This window comes from Carlito syrichta, unplaced genomic scaffold (genome assembly GCF_000164805.1).
Source record: "Carlito syrichta isolate Samal-C Ts95f unplaced genomic scaffold, Tarsius_syrichta-2.0.1 Scaffold304643, whole genome shotgun sequence".
Taxonomy (NCBI): Eukaryota; Metazoa; Chordata; class Mammalia; order Primates; family Tarsiidae; genus Carlito; species Carlito syrichta.
The window spans coordinates 26,491-46,348 of NW_007248739.1; the positions used below are offsets into that span (position 1 = coordinate 26,491).

Here is a 19,858-nt window from a genome sequence, read left to right on the forward strand (position 1 = left end):
ACAGCCTCACAATGTGGACAACGGGGAAGATGGACTGTGAGAGGCCCGACTGAGCCCTGGTCAGACCAAGCCAGACACTGGGCAGACAGGGTCCTGGCCTGAGCCCAGCTTGACCTCCTCCTCTGCCTCCTCCACCCGGTGCAGGGACTCCACCACCTCATGCCAGACCCTGGGCCTGGAGAGGCAGGGCCCCTTGTTCATGGGAGGAGAGAATAAGTAGCCAGCCTCCCCTTTCACCCTCCTCCCAGGGCGCTCAGCTTCCCCTTGTAGTCCCATCTCTGGGTCCTGGGGCACAGGTGCAAGAAAGCACCAGACAAGGAAGGAACAGGCAAGTCAAAGGGCGTCTGCTAATCAGCTTGGGTTTACGTTTAAGAGGAAAGAAAACCGCTTGCTTTTTCCCCAGGACCAAATTTCATACCCAGCTTCAGGTCACTGAGAATGACGGGCCACCAGCCCAGGACCAGCAGGACTTCTGGAATCTAGGAATCGGTGTGTGTGTGTGTGTGTGTGTGTGTGTGTAGGGGCAGGGGCAGGGGCAGCACTTCACTCTCAAGGTGAGGAAGGAGACAGGCCAAACCCTCCCTGATGCTCTCCCTACACCCTCTGGCTGACTGGCACCTCCCTCTCCGGCCAGCCCCTCTGTCCCCAGAGGGAACTGGTCACTGGAGGGAGACCCAGGAGATGTGGTTCCTCCAAACCCATCCGCATTCAGCCAGGCTGGGGTGCCCCAGTGTGTGCCAGCCTCTTCTTCCCAGGAGAGTTAAGACACCAACCACAACAGAAAAGTCACAAGAAGGCCTCCTCCGCTTGCCAAATAAAAAAAGACGAAACCAAACTGGACACAACACAAATCAAGGAGAGACATACACGGTATGAGGGGCCCACAGGCCCCGCAGGTCTCTGGCTTCCCGGCATGATACATTCTTGTGTAATTCAGGAACAAGGGCGCCAGGGCCCCTCTGGGGAGTAGGAGTAGAAAAATACGGAGATTACAGTCTCCCTGCGGGCTCCCAGGCAGGGCAAGGGCAGACCCAATCTCTCACAGTTTTTCCTCGTTTTTGGTTCCACATCTGGTCCCCCACCGGGACTGGTTCCCAATGCCTCCGGCCCCGCTCTGCCCTTGGACCTGTGCCCAGCTGGTGGGAAAGCTTCGGACCTGGGACTCCCCAGCCACTCCCGGTGGGACCAGCAGGACAGAGTCTACCCGGGGAGACAGGAGGTGAGAAGCGAGGACCAGCAGTTCCGAGACGCTATTCCCTCGGTGACCGGCTGGCCCTGCGTGCTCTGGTCACCAGCACCAGGGCGTCCACCCTGGGCTCACCCCTTGAGGGGCTTGTCGGCCCCACTGCTGGGGCTGCTGGCACTGTCACTCTTCTTCCTGCGCAGGCTCTCAATCCAGCTGGAGCTGGAGCGGGTGGTAAAGCTGGAGAGCGCCAGGGAGCTGAGTCGCATGTTTTTGCCAGACATGATGAGCTCCCCGAAGCCCTCCTGGTGGGAGAAGGCATAGCCAGAGCGCCGGGAGCCTGTGCGGCCCACCCGCCGCATGCAGCGGTGCTGAGCTTTCTGCTTCTTCCTCACCAGCTGGGTGTAGCGGACCTGGAGAGGGAAGAGCCCTCTGTCAGTGTGGTGGTGGCGACCCAGAGCGCCCAGGGCTGGGCCAGGCCAGCCTGGGCACCTCTGCAGCTGGCTGCACAGGGTGTCTGTCCCAAGGAGCAGATGTCTGCCATTCACACACCGAGCAGTCACACGGCCCGGAAATGGCCACACCTGGGTTCGAGCGGGAAGCCTTCCCTGCCACACCTTCTCCGCCCCCCAAAGGGGGCAGCCCGGCTGCTCACTGTGTCAGAGAGATCCGGCTTCAGGTTGAGCCTGAGGAATCGGAAGGCAACCACAGGCATGATGCAGACAACCGTGGTGAGCACAATGGTCAGCCACACCGTGGGCTGGGCCAAGGTGTTCTGGGCGTTCCCTGGGGACAGAGAGGAATCGGCAGCCTTGAGGGTCACGAAGCAGACGGAAGGGCAGCCCCTGGCTTCCCCATTCCTGTTTTGAGTAGCTCAGTTTCCCTAGTCTTGACGCGTCCATCCTCTGTGGGTTCTCTCATTTCCTGCCACTCCCTAAATGCAAATCTCCAAATCTAGTTCCAAACTCTCCTCCAAAATTCAGGACCTGCATCCTTAACTGCCTTAACGGACGTCTCTGTTGACATCGAACAGGCATTCAAACTCCACATGGCCAAAAGCAAATGATTGTCTTCTCCACCCCAAACTAGCCTGTGTCTTCGCAGCTCAGGAAATGCCACTACCCACTCAGTTGCTCCGACCAACAACCAGGCAATCGATCTCTACCCATCTCTCTTCCTTGGTCCCCACATCTGATCTGTTGGCTCCATTTTCAAAACATCTCTGGAATGCCCCATCTTTCGCTTGACTCCAAGCCACCATCATCCTCACCCAGTTACTGCTACAGCTTTCTAACCCATTAGAATGGGGCTCCCCATTTCCAGCCCTGCCCCCTACACTTTGTTATCCACAAAACAGTAAAAGCGATCCTTCAGAAACATTAAGTCAGTTTATGAGCCCCATCCCCAAAACCCTCCAGGGGCTTCCTATCCAATTGAGATTAAAATTTAACGTTTGGTTGGGCGCAGTGGCTCATGCCTATAATCCCAGCACTTTGGGAAGACAAGGTAAGAGGGTTCAAGATCGGACTCAGCAACATGGCGAGACCTCGTCTCTACAATAAAGCAAAAAATTAGCCAGGCATGGTGGCACATGCTTGTGGTTCTAGCTACTTGGAAGGCTGAGGTGGAAGGATTGCCTGAGCTCAGCAGGTCGAGGCTGTGAACATGCCACTGCACTCCAGCCTGGGCAGCAGAATAGGTCTCCAACTAACAAGAAAAAAAAAATCCGACATTCTTGGAAGGCCAAGGGGAAAGAACTGCTTGAGTCCAGGAGTTCAAGACCAGCCTAGGCAACATACCAAGACCTCATCTCTATCCAAAAAAATTAGCTGGGCATGGTGGCACACACCTGTAATCCCAGCCATTTGGGAGGCTAAAGCAGAAGGATCACCTAAACTCAGGAGGTTGAGGCTGCAGTAGTGCTGTGAGTGTGCTGCTACACTCCAGCCTGGGTGACAGAGTAAGACTCTCACCCCAAAAAATAAATAAATAAGACAGACAAAATAAAATTCAACATTCTTACTCTGACCTATAAGGGCTTCAATGGTCTAGATCCACCCTCCCCCCTTCCTCTCCCTCTTTCTTCCAGTCTCCCTTCCTCCTATCCCCAGTTCCTCCCAAGCCCCGCTAGAGGCCTTTGTGTTGCTGTTTCCTCTTCCTGGATTGTTCATTCCCAGGGAGCCACAGGGCTTGCTCCTTTTCCCTTCATTCAGATTTCTCTGTGCCAATGTCCCTTCCTCAGGAGGTGTACACTTGTCACTCTCTGCCTCGCCTGATGCTTCTTGTAGAACTTAAGAGTTCTAGATATGAGCCAGGCTTGGTGGCTCAGCCTATAATCCCGCGCCTTTGGGAGGCTGAGGTGAGTGGATTGCCTGAGCCCGTGGGTTCGAGACCCGCCTGGGCAGGCGAGACCTCATCTCTACAATAAATCAAAAAATTAGCTGGGCGTGGTAGCACGCGCCTGTAGTTCCAACTACTTGGAAGGCTGAGGCGGAAGGATCGCCAGAGCCCGGCAGGTCAAGGCTGCGGTGGCCGGGAGCGGCCACTGCACTCCAGTCTGGGTGACAGAGTGAGACTCCAACTAAAAAAAAAAAAAAAGAGAGAGAGTTCCAGATATTACATCTGTTTGCTCATTTATCTCTCTTATATATAAAGGCCAGGAGGGCAAGTCCTTTGCCTGTTTTGCTCACTGCTGCATTCTGGGCATCAGAATCATGGGTGACACACAGTAGGTGCTCACAGGATGCCCACACAATGAGTGAACAGACAGATCTGAAGCCAATGCCGAGACGTGGCTCATCCCTCCCTGCCAGCCCCGCCCTGCCACCCACCATGGCTGCCCTGGCACCAGCTCCAAACAGCCTCCTCACCTTCAGTCACTACTATGACAGCTTCCTCAGCAGCCATCACCGCCAGTGTTATCTTTTTTTTTGAGTCAGAGTCTCACTGATGCCCAGGCTAGAGTGCAGTGGCACACTCATGGCCACCACAGCCTACACCTGCTGGGTTCAGGTGGTCCTTCCACCACAGCCTTCCAAGTAGCTGGAACCATAGGCATGCACCACCATGCCCAGCTAACTTTTTTTTTTTATTGTAGAGATGAAGTCTTACCATGTTGCTGAGGCTGGTCTCGAACCCCTGAGCTCAGGCAATTCTCTCGTCTCTGCTTCCCAAAGTGCTGGGATTAGAGATGTGAGCCACTGTGCCTAGCCAGCTTTATCTTTATCTTTCTAAAGCAAACTTTTGATGGTTTCTCCTTTTCCACTAAAAATCAGACTCCTGGCAAGTTGAATGCAACCCTGACAGCCTGGCATCCTGACACCTCAAATGCTCACCTCCCCAGCCTCTCCCGCTGCCTCTCCATGGGGGTTCCTGCTCACCCTACCAGAGCACTCCACATTCCCCATTCCCCAGAAACACTGCCAGCCCTCTGACCTGGAATCTCACTCCCCAGTCCTGACTCACAGCGGCCTCACTGGAGCTAACACCAGCCATCCCACTGCCAGTGAAATGCTCGCCACCCCCTGACCTCCATGGAGTCCTGGCCTCCCGTGGCTTGGCAGGACTGTTTACTTTCATAGATACAGAGGCTCCCTCAGGGCAGGGCCTGGGTCAGACACACCTTGACATCCCCACAGCACATTACAGAACATTCAACACATAGAGTATTAAATAAACACTCAATGTGCAGACTGACCGACCACCCTGTCAGTCCCAGGAGAGCTGCCATTCCTCATTGATCTCAGAGGAGGCCAGAGGGACTTACCCACAAACCGGAACTGGTTCGGAAACATATCAAAGAGCCCATTGCTGTGCATGGCAAAGAGGATGGCAAAGTAGACAGCCAGGCTGCCCCAGATGAAGAAGTGGTTGATAGCCGTCCAGTAGCCTGTGTCTAGACCAATCTGCAAAAAAACAGGTGTAGTCAGGCAGAGAGGTACCCCTAAAACCCCAGACAAGCCAGGCTCGGTGGCTCAGTCTGTAATCCCACACCTTTGGGAGGCTGAGGTGAGTGGACTGCCTGACCCCGCGGGTTCGAGACCCGCCTGGGCAACTTGGCGAGACCTCATCTCTACAATAAATCAAAAAACAGCCGGGCGTGGTAGCGCGCGCCTGTAATTCTGGCTACTGGGAAGGCTGAGGCGGAAGGATCGCCGGAGCCTAGCAAGTCGAGGCTGCAGTGGCCGGGAGCGGCCACTGCACTCCAGTCTGGGCGACAGAGTGAGACTCCAACTCAAAAAAAAAAAAAAAACCCCAGACGCCCTCTCTGAAAGAGAACTGTGGTGCCCAGGGCAGCCCCGGGGACAGGAGGCTCACGCCTTCCAGAGAATGGGGGCGTTCCCAGACTGCCTCATACCTGCACGCTAACCACGATGACCAGTGATGTGGCCACAGTGACTGCAAAGGACTGGTAGTCGGCCAGCTGGGTGCCATCATCCCGGGTGGCCTCGGCAAACACCCCATAGGGAATGAAGAACATAAGCACAGAGGTGTAGATGCCCTGCGCGATGCAGATGAAGAACTCCCGCTTGTTGAAGAGAAGGTTCAACTGGCCAGGCTCGTACAGCTTAGGGTACTCCATGCTCCGCTGCTCAGGGACATCCTGCATGGGAGGGCCACAGGGACCAGGAGGTCTCAGAAGCTGCCGTCTTAACTTAGGATGGCCAAGGGCAGACTCTGTCTCTGCCTTCTTCTTTCCAAAGTCTTTGGCAGCTACGACCAACCTCAAGCCAACTGCCCCCAATCAATCTTTGTTCAGCAACCCAGGGGAATCACAGACCAGCGGCAGCGGAGAGGGAGAAGCAGTCACACCCACCCCAGCTGAAAAAATTGCCTTCCCAGGGACCACAGGCAGTGGGCACGAATGTCATACCTGCCATATAAGTGTAACACCTCCAAGCAGTATCCTTCCCCCCAATCATCGAACTCCCCCATACCTGATCAAAGACCCCCATAGCCAAGACTGGGAGAGAGGTGTACACGATGTTATACAGGGTGATGAAATACTGATCATAGACGGTCTGGAAGAAAACCAGGAATGAGAGCAGAATCAGTCTGCAAGCTTTCTTTGCTACAAATAAAGCTCAGGAAAACAGCTGATGCTATATACAGGCAACCCCAAGACACTGTCTTGAGCTCCCTTGGCACTCCATCAACAAGTTTTTTTTTTTTTAAGTCAGAGTCTCACTCTGTCGCCCAGAATGGAGTGCAGTGGCATGCTCACAGTCACCCCAGCATCAACCTGTTGGCTCAGGCAATCCTTCCACCTCAGTCTTCCAAGTAACTAGAACTACAGGTGCCTGCCAACACACCATGCTAATTTTCTTTATTTATTGTAGAGGTGAAGTCTTGCCAAGTTGCCCAGGCTGGTCTCAAACCCACGGACTCAGGCAATCGTCTCACCTCAGCCTCCCAAAGTGCTGGGACTACAGGCGTGAGCCACCACACCCGGCCTCAACAAGCATTTTTTTTTTTTTTTGAGTTGGATTCTCACTCTGTCACCCAGCAGAGTGAGAACAGTGGCACACTCACAGTCACCACAGCCTCGACCTGCCTGGGTTCAGGTGAGCCTTCTGCCTCAACCTTCCAAGTAGCTGGAACTACAGGTACGTGCCACCATGCCTGGCTAATTTTTTGGTTTACTGTAGAGATGAGGTCTCACCAAGTTGCCCAGGCTGGTCTCAAACCTGTGGGCTCAGCTCAGCTTCTCAAAGTGCTAGGATTACAGGCGTGAGCCACCATGCCCGACCAATAAGCATTTTTAAATGTATATACCAAGCTGGGCATGATGGTAGATACAGTATTCTGGGAGGCCAAGACAAGAGAACTGATTAAGCTCAGGAGTGTGAGACCAGACTAAGCAACATAGCAAGACCCTGTCTCTACAAAGAAATAAAAAAAGTAGCTGGACGTGGTGGCATGGGCCAGTACTCCCAGCTACTCAGGAGGCTGAGGCAGGAGGGTCACCTGAGCCCAGGAGATCAAGGCTGTAGTGAGCTGTGATCGTGCCACTGTACTCCAGCCTGAACAACAGAGTCAATACATTATAAAATACATAAATAAAATAAAATGTATATACCAGACAATAGCTAGGCCCTGGGAGACTGAGTGATGAACAAGACAGATAACAACCTCTGCCCTGAAGGAGTTTATAGATTGTCAGCACAGCGGACTGGGAAGGCTAACTACCTGGGCCGAGAAGCCGCAGAAGAAACCAAACCAGAAGTGGACCATGGTGAAAGCAAAGTTCTTGTAGAAAAAATAGCAGAGGAACTTGCACATGCGCAGGTAGGACCAGCGCCCATGCACCAGCAGGAGGCGCTGCAGGAACTTGAACTGGGAAAAGGAGTAGTCGGAGGCCAGGACAGCCTGGATCCCTTCCTGTCCACTGATGCCCACACCAATGTGAGCCGCTGCAGAGATAAGAGACGACAAGGTAAGGATGGCCACACACCCTCGATCTCACCAAGTTACAGCCCCCCCCATCATTCTACTCTGGTCCAGAGACCTCAGCGGGTGCCCTCCCCATACTAGCACCCAGCCTCCACTCCTGCAGAGTCCACACTCACTTTTGATCATGCTGACATCATTGGCTCCATCCCCAATAGCAAGTGTCACAGCCTTCTTGTACTTCTTAACCAGTTCCACCACCTGTGCCTTCTGCAAGGGGGTCACTCGGCAGCAGATGACAGCTTTGCAGGCACACGCCGTCTCCAGAAACTCCAACTCCATGTCTGCCTCCAGCGCGTGAGCCTGGAACACAGAGACCTGAGAAAGCCACAGTCTTCCCAGAAAACACCTGGAGTCTCCACCCTTCCCAGGTCCCTTTGAGATCACACCCACCCACTGAAGCCAGGAAAAATGAGAACAGGATGAAGCACAAAATCTGATGGAAGGCTGGGCATGGTGGTTCCCACCTGTAATCCCAGTGCCTTGGGAGGTCAAGGTAGGAGAACTGTTTGGGCCCAGAAGTTTGAGACCAGCCTGGGCAACAAAGTGAGACCTTATCTTTACAAAAAAAATAAAATTAAAAAATGAGCCAGGCATGGTGGCACATGCCCATAGTCCCAGCGACTCAGAAGGCCTAGGCAGGAGCATTGCCTAAGCTCAGGAGGTGGACGCTGAGTGGGCCATGATCATGCCATTGCACTCCAGCCTGGGTGACAGAGTGAGACTCTCACTAATAAATAAATAAACAGCCTGGCATGGTGGCTTACGCCTACAATCCCAGCACTTTGGGAGGCCAAGGTGAGAAGATTGCCTGAGCCCACGGGTTCGAGACCAGCCTGGGCAACTTGACAAGACAATAAATCAAAAAACTACAATAAATCAAAAAATTAGCGAGGCATGGTTGTGCGTGCCTATAGTTCCAGTTATTTGGAAGGCTGAGGTGGAAGGATCACCTGAGCCCAGCAGATCAACGTTGGGGTGGCTGGGAGTGTGCCACTGCACTCCAGCCTGGGCGACAGAGTGAGACTCCAACTCAAAAAATAAACAAACAAACAAAAGCTATAGGAGACAAATGCTGCTTGGCAAGACACCACCCTGGCTAAAGACAGCGACACTTACCAGGCTGTGACCATTGATGACCAGGGCGTACTCCCCAGCGACAGCTTCCAGGACAGAAGTGAGCTTGGAAGAAGACAGTTTCTCCTGGTAGGTAAAGCCGTTGCCTACCGCACGAGATGAGTCCATCATCTTCTCCCGGGCTTTCCTATGAGGGTGGAGATAAGATGGCAGTGGTTGTCCAGGACAGCTGTGAGCAGAAGGGACTCCAGCCTAAACAGGGTACAAAAGTCCCCGCCCAGCCCCTGGCACAGTGCAGAGCCTCTCCCTTGGTCCTCCTATATACCTGAGCTCCTCGCGCACCTCCAGGACGGTATGGCCGGTGACCATGAACACCTCTGTCATGTCGTCCGTCAGCATCTTGCAGGAATAGCCAATGTTCACGGCTGTCTCTACCAAGAGATAACGCAGGAGCTACGGACAGGTACCCAACAAGGTCAGACTCTCTCCTGCCTGGCATCCTTGGCTCCATGCAAGAGTCCAACAGGCGACTGTCCAGAGGCAATCCCTCTGCGCTGCTGGCTCTCACCTTGTTTGTCTCCGGTGAGCACCCAAATCTTGATGTTGGCCAGCGTCAGGAGGGCAATGGTCTCAGGAACCCCTTGCTGAAGTTTGTCCTCGATGGCCGTCGCACCCAGCAGCTGGAATACCACAAGCGTCAAGGATCCCTGACGTGAGAATCACAGGCAAGAGTCCTCTCTGCCCACCCCGGCCCGTTCTGCAGCCTGTACCATCATGTCGCTCTCAACTTCCTCGTAGATGTTGGCCAGCCTGTCCTCCCGGCTGTCCTGGGCCAGGCTGGCTTGGAGGCGGCGCTCAGCCCACTCCTCGTAGTACTCCTCATCCAGATCCTTGTAGGCCAGGACCAGAGTCCGCAGCCCCTCCCCTGCGTACTCCTGGAGGCAGATTCAGGAAAGCCACACCCAAATTAAGCCAAGAGAACTCATATACAGCACAAGGACAGCAATGAACAGTGTTGTACTGTCCAGTGGAAATCCTCTAATTCTAGAAGGTCTCAGAACACACACACAAAAGAGGCAGCTATGTGACATGGATGTGCGTTAATTTTCCTAAATGTAGTGACCACTTCACTGTGTGTATATGTACACTGAAACATCATATTGTATACCTTAGATCTTGTTTTGTTTTGTTTTGAGTCGGAGTCTCACTCTGTCACCCAGGCTGGAATGCAATAGCATGCTCACAGCCACTGCAGCCTCGGCCTACTGGGCTCAGCTGACCCTTCTGCCTCAGTCTTCCAAGTAGCTGGAACTACAGGCATGTGCCACCACACCCAGCTAATTTTTTGATTTATTGTAGAGATGAGGTCTTGCCAAGCTGCCCAGGCTGATCTCAAACCCATGGGCTCAGGCAATCCTCTCACTTCGGCCTCTCAAAGTGCCTGGTATTATAGGTGTGAGTCACTGCGTCCAGCTGAATTTTTTTTTTTTCCCTGAGTTGGAGCCTTACGCTATTGCCCAAGCTGGAGTGCAGAGGCACGGCCAGGGCTCACTGCAGCCTTAACTTCCTGGGCCCAGGCAATCCTTCAACCTCAGCCTCCTGAGTAGCTGGAACTACAGGTGCATACCACCACACTCAGCTAATTTTTTTTTTTTTGTATATATTAGTTCTTTTTTTGTTGTTGTTGTTAAGGGTCTCACTCTGTCACCCAGGCTGGAGTGCAGTAGCACACTCACGGCCACCCCAGCATAGACCTGCTGGGCTCCGGTGACCCTTCTGCCTCAGCCTTCCAAGTAGCTGGAACTATAGGCACGCACTACCATGCCCAGTTAATTTTTAATTTATTGTAGAGATGAGGTCTTGCCAACTTGCCCGGACTGGTCTCAAATGCGCAGGCTCAAGCAATCCACTCGCTTTGGCCTCCCAAAGTGCTGGGATGACAGGCTGAGCCACCAAGCCCGGCCTATATATGAGTTCTTACTACATTGCCCAGGCTAGTCTTGAACTCTTGGCTCAAACAATCCTCTTACCTCGGCCTCCCAAAGCGCTGGGATTACAGATGAGCCACCACGCCCAGTCCTGTATACCTTAAATTTATACAATAAACCAAAACAAACAAACCCTACCCTCACAACCCTGAGAGCAGCAGCCGGCCCCTCCCATCTTCACACCTACATTGAGGTGGTCCATGGTAGTGTGGAGCAGTTCTTGGGTGGAGTGGTGGAGTCTGTCCAGCAGGATGGTGTCAGCCCCTTTGCAGTAGAGTCGGATCTTTCCCTCTGGATTCCTCACTATGAAGGGGACAGGGGGAGAAAGTGCCAGAAAAATTCAGGGAGGGAAGACCTCCAACCCGCACACATTGACAAGAGCTACCCGGCACAACTCATCCACTCCAGGCCCATATGCTGACCCCCAGCACCCGGCCCTGGCCTCACCTATGACTGACATTCGCTTGCGGATATTGTTGAAGTCCAGGATGGCCAGCAGCTGGTAGGTGATGGCGGTGCCCATCTCGTGCACGGTGATTGTTTTGGGAGTACGAGAGCGGAATACAAAACCAAAGTTCCTGGCTGCAGTGACCAGGGCGCCCTCGTCTGGGGACTGAGCTTTGTAGTACAGCTCTCCTGGGTAAGAGGAAGAACACATGCAGTGTTTAAGTGGCCGCCCTCCCAACCACGCGCCCCACCCAGGAAGCCTCAGCCAGCCGCAGAGTAGGCAGAGCCCAAGGACACCAGTCAGACCACGGGAGAGCACAAGTCAGCTCCCAGGCTCACCTTCATTCTTTTCTTCTGACATGACAGTATGACACAGGGAAAGGAGACGGAAGAACTCGTGTGTGTGGGGGTCCCCCATCTTGACAGCCTCCAAGAGGCTAGGGTCCCAAAATAAGAACTTCTTGTCGGCCAGGGGATTGAAGGAAAAGTTGACAGGCTCAGGCCTCTGGAACAGGTAAGAAGGCTCTTAGGAAAGGCTGGGTTGCCAGGCTGCATCCCAGGTAAGGGGCCGTCCCTGCCCTCCCAACTCTCAGCGGGACCTCGCAAAGTCCTGTCCACCACGGTTCTCAAAGTTGCCACTTCTGCCACCAGTTATTCCTTAAAACAACCATTTCTCCAAGCAACTTCCACTTCCTGCCCAGACAATGCACCACTCCTGACTGCACCCACTGCCTTCCAGTCTGGCCCGTTTCACTGGCACACAGGCTTATGGGCACTGGATCTTACCTCTCCTAACTCCGCTTTGTGCCCCAGGACATCGAACACATCACCTGAACACAGCAAGACAGAGAAAGAGGCAACGTCAGAACTGGAGGTCTCCAGAACAGCAGGGGGAGAACAGCAGGGAGAGGCTTCCAGTGCAGAACCCTGCAGGCACCTGAGACCCGAGACCCAAATGGGTGAACCCATGTCACACTTGCTCACTGCGGACTTGAGGGATAGGAGGCAGCAGGCGCCTTGGATCCCAACACCCTCGGACCCTGGCCATGACAGAGCCATGGTATCCACTATTCCCCACCTCGCACCACCCCCCAGCACCCTTCCTTCAGGGCACTTCCAATCCTCCTCGTCTCCCACCCAAGACTCCCAGGCATCCCACACCCATTAGGCCTGTGCAGCAGACAAGCCACACGCCAGCCACAGGTATAGGTTAGTACAAAAGCAGTCACAGGTGGGGCTCACGCTGTGCACACAATTCAGCCCACACGCTGCCCCAGGCCATCCCGGCAGTTCAGCCACAGGCCACTGCAGCAGGCCACACTGGCAAGACCATGGCCACATTCCTGAGACTCACAATGGGCCCCAGTGGTGACAGGGAAGACTCTAGACTCAGCTGGGGCAGCCAAGGTCCCATCTGGCCAGGATGCCCAGAGGCTTGTGTTTTGGGCTTCACTTCAAACAGCCAAAGTGTTTCCCTACAGCCTAAAGCTGAGACCAGCATGAGGCTTCAGGGGAGGAGGGCAAGGGGAGGACTCTCAGTAGCTGCTTCCTGACACAGGATACAGAATGGACCCTTTCGAGGTCCCTAAGACCCAAGTAGGAAGAAAAACCCAATGTCAAGGCAAACGTGGAAGCCCCAGTTCTCCCAGGCGAGATACAGGCCCCCAGGCCCCGGTGGCACCGCCATACCATAGCTGTGGCCATTGATGGAGCACTTGTTGAAGACCATGATGTTCTGTGTGAGGGTGCCCGTCTTATCGGAGAAGATGTACTCCACCTGGCCCAGCTCCTCATTCAGGGTGGTGGTGCGGGCCTCCGCCGGCGTCCGCTTCTTCATGCAGAACATCTTCTTGTCCCAGTTGATGAAGTAGCTGTGGCCCAGACGGATGACCTCCACACTGCACAAGGGACAGGAGGTGAGACCCAGGTCGAGGAGGGGAGGAGGCGCCCCACCCCCACGGGCCTTGGCTGCAGGCCCTCTGCCTGGGGAGAGACGAGAACGGAGAAGACATCTGGGCACCTGGGTGGGCAAGGGCAAGGGCAAGGAGAGCCTGATGGTGGAGAAAGGAACCCCCGACCCCGACACTCTCCAGACAAAGAGGTGCAAGGGCCTGGGCAGGAAGGATGGACGGCACGGGTGCAGGAGGAAGAGGGACTGTGGACAAGGCACTCAGCCAGCTCTTACCTCAGGACTAAAATACAGAAACCATGCAGAGAAAAACAAGAGAAAGTGCGAGAGGGAAGGGAGAGAGAAAAAAAGAGAGAGAAATAATGAGGGTGCTGTACACGCCACAGCAACCCAGACTTCCCCCTCAAAGAGGGGCCATGCTGGGCAAGACAGTAGACAAGGCCTGAAGCCCACTCCTTGCTGCCCCAGCACCAGCAGGGCACACCCCCAACCCAGGGCACCGGCACCACACCCTAACTGCTTCAGAAAGAGCCCAAGGCAAAGCTGAGGAGGGACCCTGAGGATCTGGGGTGATCCCAGTTGACAGTGGCTCGGTACTGTAACATCTCCAGGTCACAGCCTCTTCTTGGCTAATCAGTGCCTCCGGGACACCAGCTGTTAACATTCCAGAAAGGACCCTGTGTTTAGCCCCAGTGCAGCTGAGCAAGGGGGCCGTATCTGGATCCCTGTTTCCATCCTGACTGAGACTCCTATCAGGATTCCACTACCAGGCAAAAAATGAGATAGCTGGAAAGGTCCTCAGAGCTTTTTCTATACTGGTTCATCAACCTCCCCTCTCGGCCACCCCCAAACGTATATTCTGCAACCAGGTGAGACTCGGAAAACTATCTTAGGCAGTGACCAAAGGCTTTGGGGAAACTTAGATACATAATGTAGACAGCAAAGCCCATAAATAGTAAAGCAAAATTAGGCTGTAAGCAAAACACATTTAAATAGTAATGAGGAGGCTGGGCTTGGTGGCTCAGCCTGTAATCCCAGCCTGAGGCCGAGGGGAGGCTGAGGGGAGTGGATTGCTTGAGCCTGTGGGTTCGAGACCAGCCCGGGAAACATGGCAAGACTTCGTCTGTACAAAAAAAAGACCCGCCTGGGCAGCGAGACCTCATCTCTACGATAAATAAAAAAATCAGCCAGGCGTGGTAGCGCATGCCTGTAATTCTGGCTACTTGGAAGGCTGAGGCGGAAGGATCACTGGAGCCTGGGCAACAAAGTGAGACTCCCACTCAAAAAAAAAAAAAAAAAAAGCCGGGAGCAGTGGCTCATGCCTATAATCCCAGCATTTTGGGAGGCCAAGGTGAGAGGATTGCCTGAGCCCACGGGTTTGAGACCAACGTAGGCAACTTGGTGAGACCTCATCTCTACAATAAATCAAAAAAATTAGCTGGGCATGGTGGCACACGCCTGTATTTCCAACTACTTGGAAGGCTGAGGTGGAAGAATCGCTTGAGCCCAGTAGGTCGAGGCTCCGGTGGCCATGAGCATGCCACTGCACTCTAGTCTGGGCAACAGAGTGAGACTCCAACTCAAAAAATAATAATAATAATTAGCTGGAAGCCGGGCTCAGTGGCTCAGCCAGTAATCCTGTGCCTTTGGGAGGCTGAGGTGAGTGGACTGCCTGAGCCCGCGGGTTCGAGACCCGCCTGGGCAACTTGGCGAGACCTCATCTCTACAATAAATCAAAATGAGCCGGGTGTGGTAGCGTGTGCCTGTAGTTCCAGCTACTTGGAAGGCTGAGGCGGAAGGATCGCCAGAGCCCAGCAGGTCGAGGCTGCGGTGGCCGGGAGCGGCTACTACACTCCAGTCTGGGTGACAGAGTGAGACTCCAATTCAAATAATAATAATAATAATAATTAGCTGGGCATGGTAGCACACACTTGTAGTTCTGGCTACTTGGAAGGTTGAGATGGAAGGATAGCTGGAACCCAGCAGGTTGACGCTGAAGTAGCCATGAGCGTGCCACTGCACCCCAGCCTGGGTGACGGAGTGAGACTCCAACTCAAATAGATAAATAAATAAGTAAATAGCAATGAGGGTCTAGAGCTACAATGATAATGATGAGCATGCTACCACCCAATATGTGTACAGTAACTTAATTTTCAAACTACAGCCAGGCATGTGTCTCACACCTGCAATTCCAGCACTTTGGGAGGTCAAGGCAGGAAAATAACTTGAGCCCAGGAGTTCAAGACCAGCCTGGGCAACATAGTAAGACCTCATCTCTACAAAAAAATAAAAAAAATTAGCCAAGCATGGTGGCACGTGCCTGTAATCCCAGCTATTCAGGATGCTGAGGTGGAAGGATCACTTGAGCCCAGTAGGTCAAGGCTGTGGTGGCCATGAGTGTGCCACTGCACTCCAGCCTGGGTAACAGAGTGAGACTGGGCAACAGAGTAAGGCTCCAACAACAACAACAAAAAATTAGGCGGGCATGGTGGCGTGTGCCTGTAGTCCCAGCTATTCAGGATGCTGAGGTAGAAGGATTGCCTGAGCCCCGGAGGTCAAGGCTCCCATGAGCTATGATTATCATGATCACGCCACTGCACTCCATCCTGGGCAACAAAGTGAGACCTCAACTCAAAAATAATAATAATAAGATAAAATATATTTTCCATTCCAGCATCTTATATCAAGACATCCCAGCTGGGCATGGTGGCTCACACCTGTAATCCCAGCACTTTGGAAGGTCGAGGTGAGAGAATAGCTTGAGCCCAGAAGTTCGAGACCAGCCTGGGCAACATGATGAGAACTCATCTCTACAAAACAAAAAATCAAAAGAATAAGCCAGGGTAGTGACACATGCCCGTAGTCCCAGCTACTCAGGAGGCTGAAGTGGAAGGACTGTCTGAGCCCAGGAGGTTGAGGCTGCAGTGAGCTGCGATCATGCCACTGTACTCCAGCCTGGGTGACAGAGTGAGACCCTGACTCAAAAATTAATAAATACATTCATACATAAATGAGTAAAAATCTGTATGTATTAAGATGTCCCTAAAAAGAAGATAAAACAGGTCTTATTGTTCCTATGTTACTGAGAAAACGGAAATCACATGAAGCCTCAGCGACTGGATTTGCCCAAGGTCATGGCCAGTGAGCAGGCAGGACTAAAGCAAAAACCTTCTGACTCTCCTCTCTGTGCCCTGAAAGAGCTCAAACTGTCCTCCCTCACACAGAAACACTTCACTTTCTATACACTATGGTCAGCAGTAGCATTTGGGGCAAGTGGGGAAGGCTTTTGGGGAATCTGTGTGAATAAAAGATAGAAGACGGGAAGAGTTCCGAGCACCTCCACAAAACACTTCCTAAGAAATGCCACAGGCTCCCTCATCTCAGGTGCAGGGCACTCAGTAAGAAAGAGACTTTCTCCTGGCCATTCTTCCTTCCTCCACTTCTTTCTGCCTCCCCTTTCTGATGCCTGCTAATGTTCCCTTTACCTCAAACATTCTAGATTTATGTTGCACACTACTTCCAGCCAACACTTCCTAATGCATTCTTTAGATTTTTTTAATTGTTTTTTTGTTTTTTTTTTTTGAGTTGGAGTCTCACTCTGTCGCCCAGACTGGAGTGCAGTGGCCGCTCCCGGCCACCGCAGCCTCGACCTGCTGGGCTCCAGCGATCCTTCCACCTCAGCCTTCCAAGGAGCTGGAACTACAGGCACGCGCTACCATGCCCGGCTAATTTTTGATTGATTGTAGAGATGAGGTCTCGCTGCCCAGGCGGGTCTCGAACTCACGGGCTCAGGCATTCCACTCACCTCAGCCTCCCAAAGGCGCGGGATTATAGGCTGAGCCACCGAGCCTGGCTCCGGCTGATTTTTTTAACTGTTTGAGTCAGAGTCTCACTTTGTCACGCAGGCTGGAGTACAGTGGCACAATCACAGTTAACTGCAGCCTCAATCACCTGGGCTCAGGCAATCCCTGCACCTCAGCCTCTCAAGTAGCTGGGACTATGGGTACGTGCCACCACACTCAGCTAATTTTTAAAAAAAATTTTGTAGAGACGAGTTCTCACTATATTGCCCAGACTGGTCTCAAACTCCTGGACTCAAGCAGTCCTCCTGCCTCGGCCTCCCAAAGTGCTGCGATTATGCACGAGCCACCGTGCCTTGTCTAGATTTTTTTTTTAATGCATTTTTTTTTCTTTTTCCTTTTTAGGTGGTGGGGGGTGTTCCGGTCAAAACCAGAAAACCTGTTAGACAAACTCTAAAACAGTTACAACACTTAGAATGCATTTTTAGAACACATTCTTTCAATGTTTTCCAAAAACCTTTAATGGTTTACTAAGTACAAAGTCCACAGGCAAAGATTCAAGGGCCTCCACAAGCTGGAGCAAGCTGTTTCCACTCTTCCTCCCACACCCCTCACCAGGCCCAGACCCTCACCCAACTGTTCCATAAGCCACTCCCAGGTTCCCAACCCAGTCCCTCTCCCCTTCCTGTCCTTTGCGGCTCCACCCTCACCCATCCCAGTCACCACTGAAAGCCCAGAGCAACTGCCACCTCTACAAAGATGTCCTCCCTGATTGACTGCCAGAAGCAACACTCTTCCAGTCCTCCTGACACTCTGCGCCTCCCACGTGGTTATCTCGATCTGCCACTGTTCAGCTCTCCCCTCCTAGACCCGTGTGCTGCTTCTGAAGGCAGAGACCACCTCACAAGTCTGTGTCCCTTTATTTCACACAGAAGACTCCAGGTAGAGTTCTACAGCACTTGTTTCTGTTTTGTTTTTTTTTTATTGGAGTCTCACTCTGTCACCCAGGCTGGAGTGCAGTGGCACGCTCATGGCCACCGCAGCTTCAACCTGATGGCTCAGGAGATCCTTCCGCCTCAAACATCCAATTAGCTGGAACTACAGGCGTGCACCACCAGGCCCGTTTAATTTTTTCATTTATTGTAGAGATGAGGTCTCATCAAGTTGCCCAGCTTGGTCTCAAACCCATGAGTTCAGGCAATCCTCTTACCTTGGCCTCCCAAAGTGCTGGGATTATAGGTGTGAGCCACCACACCTGGCCTCTATTTTGTTTTTAATGTGTTTTGATTTTTCTTCCTCAACATAGGTGGCAACACAGCAACACCTCATCTCTACAAAAAAAAAAAAAAAAAACGAATGCCATGTCTGAGTCCAGGAAATGAAGGCTGCAGTGAGCTGTGATCGTGCCATTGCACTGCAGCCTGGGTGACAGAGTGAGACCTCCAACATCCTGCACACTTCTTTGCAAACAGTAGGCATGCAATAAATATGTGCTGAATAAATCAGTATGGCTTTTGCTCTAATGTAGTCTCACGTGCCAAGAAACTGTGGTTAAAAAGTTACCCTGGGGGGGGAGGGGGATGGAATTAACAGTAGCAAGTATCCGTCTGGAGATGGGAAAACACCTCTTATCAACAGGGTGCCTGAATGAAACGTAATTGTACACCTAACCCTTAACTGTACCCCACAAAACCATAATAAAAAATATTGATTAATTAAAAAAAAAAAAAGTTACTCTGCACACAAAGATAAACAGATAACATAAAATGTTCACAATCCAGGAAGAAGCAGACTTTAAGCTCCTTCTCAAGGATTTTATTTTCAGAGAAAAGTTTTTTTTTCTTTTTTTGAGTCAGAGTCTTACTCTGTCACCCAGGCTGGAGTACAGTGGCACACTCACAGCCACCGCAGCCTCAACCTGCTGGGCTCAGGCAATCCTTTCACCTCAGCCTTCCAAGTAGATGGAACTACAGGTGTGCGCCACCACGCCCGGCTAATTTTTTTTTTTAAATTTATTGTAGAGATGAGGTCTCACCAAGTTGCCCAGGCTGGTCTCAAACCAGTGGGTTCAGACAATCCTCTCACCTTGGCCTCCCAAAGTGCTGAGATTATAAGTGTGAGCCACTGTGCCTGGCCATTTTCATAGAAGAAGTTTTCTAAGGGACCACCTGGGCTCCCTGGTAGGCCCCAGGGGCAGAGAAAGCACGTACCTGACATACAGCGAAATGGGCACGACGGTATTAAGGATGATGATGTAAGACCAGAAGGAGAGGAAGCCAGAGAAAAAGGCACTGTCTACCGCCTCGTCCCAGGGCAGGTAGACCTGGAAGCGCATCCCAACTTCGTGCTCCCAGATGGCATTGCCAATGGCCAGGATCACCCCCATGCAGACCAGGAATCCGAAAATCTGGGGAAGAATGAGAAGCTGAGGCTGGGCTGACACTAAGGAAGCCCCCAAAACCAAGTACATCCCTGAAGGAAGTCTCCACTCGTACCCTGAGCTCTCAAAAGCTCAGGCATCTTTATTTATTTATTTTAGAGAGGAGGACTCACTATATTGCCCAGGCTGGTGTCAAACTCCTGAGCTTGAGCAATCTTCCCATCTTGGCCTCCCAAAGTGCTAGGATTACAGGTGTAAGCCACGATGCCCAGCCTCGGGAATCTTTAAAATGGCAGCAGCCGGGCACAGAGGCTCACACCTATAATCCCAGCATTTTGGCAGGTGAAGCGGAGAGGATTGTCTGAGCCCAGGGGTTTGAAACCAGTCTAGGCAACTTGGTGAGACCTTGTCTCCACAATAAATCAAAAAATTAGCCAAGGCTGGGCTCGGTGGCTCACAACTCTAATCCCAGCACTTTGGGAGGCCGAGGTGAGAGGACTGCCTGAGCTCAGGGGTTTGAGACCAGCCTGGGCAACTTGGCGAGAACTTATCTCCACAGTAAATAAAAAAATTAGCCGGGCATGGTAGCACACGCCTGTAGTTCCAGCTACTTGGAAGGCTGAG

At 52.5% G+C, this 19,858-nt stretch overlaps 1 protein-coding gene across 2 annotated transcripts in view; it reads right to left on the reverse strand.

Moving 5' to 3' along the window:
- Positions 1–1,054: 1,054 nt before the first annotated feature.
- The window catches only part of ATP8B2 (ATPase phospholipid transporting 8B2), a 26,799-nt gene continuing 7,995 nt past the window's right edge, over positions 1,055–19,858 (reverse strand). For both annotated transcript variants that reach the window (XM_008060552.2, XM_008060551.2), the window contains exons 11-27: positions 19,065–19,261; positions 12,835–13,043; positions 11,932–11,975; positions 11,485–11,650; positions 11,146–11,334; positions 10,886–11,001; positions 9,481–9,645; positions 9,279–9,390; positions 9,036–9,141; positions 8,753–8,897; positions 7,753–7,936; positions 7,373–7,596; positions 6,121–6,204; positions 5,541–5,786; positions 4,950–5,088; positions 1,839–1,969; positions 1,055–1,596 (exon numbers count right to left, since the gene is read on the reverse strand). In XM_008060552.2, coding sequence (XP_008058743.1) covers positions 1,318–1,596; positions 1,839–1,969; positions 4,950–5,088; positions 5,541–5,786; positions 6,121–6,204; positions 7,373–7,596; positions 7,753–7,936; positions 8,753–8,897; positions 9,036–9,141; positions 9,279–9,390; positions 9,481–9,645; positions 10,886–11,001; positions 11,146–11,334; positions 11,485–11,650; positions 11,932–11,975; positions 12,835–13,043; positions 19,065–19,261 — 2,736 coding nt within the window. In that variant the 3' untranslated portion in view covers positions 1,055–1,317. The remainder of the gene's footprint in view (positions 1,597–1,838; positions 1,970–4,949; positions 5,089–5,540; positions 5,787–6,120; positions 6,205–7,372; positions 7,597–7,752; positions 7,937–8,752; positions 8,898–9,035; positions 9,142–9,278; positions 9,391–9,480; positions 9,646–10,885; positions 11,002–11,145; positions 11,335–11,484; positions 11,651–11,931; positions 11,976–12,834; positions 13,044–19,064; positions 19,262–19,858) is intronic.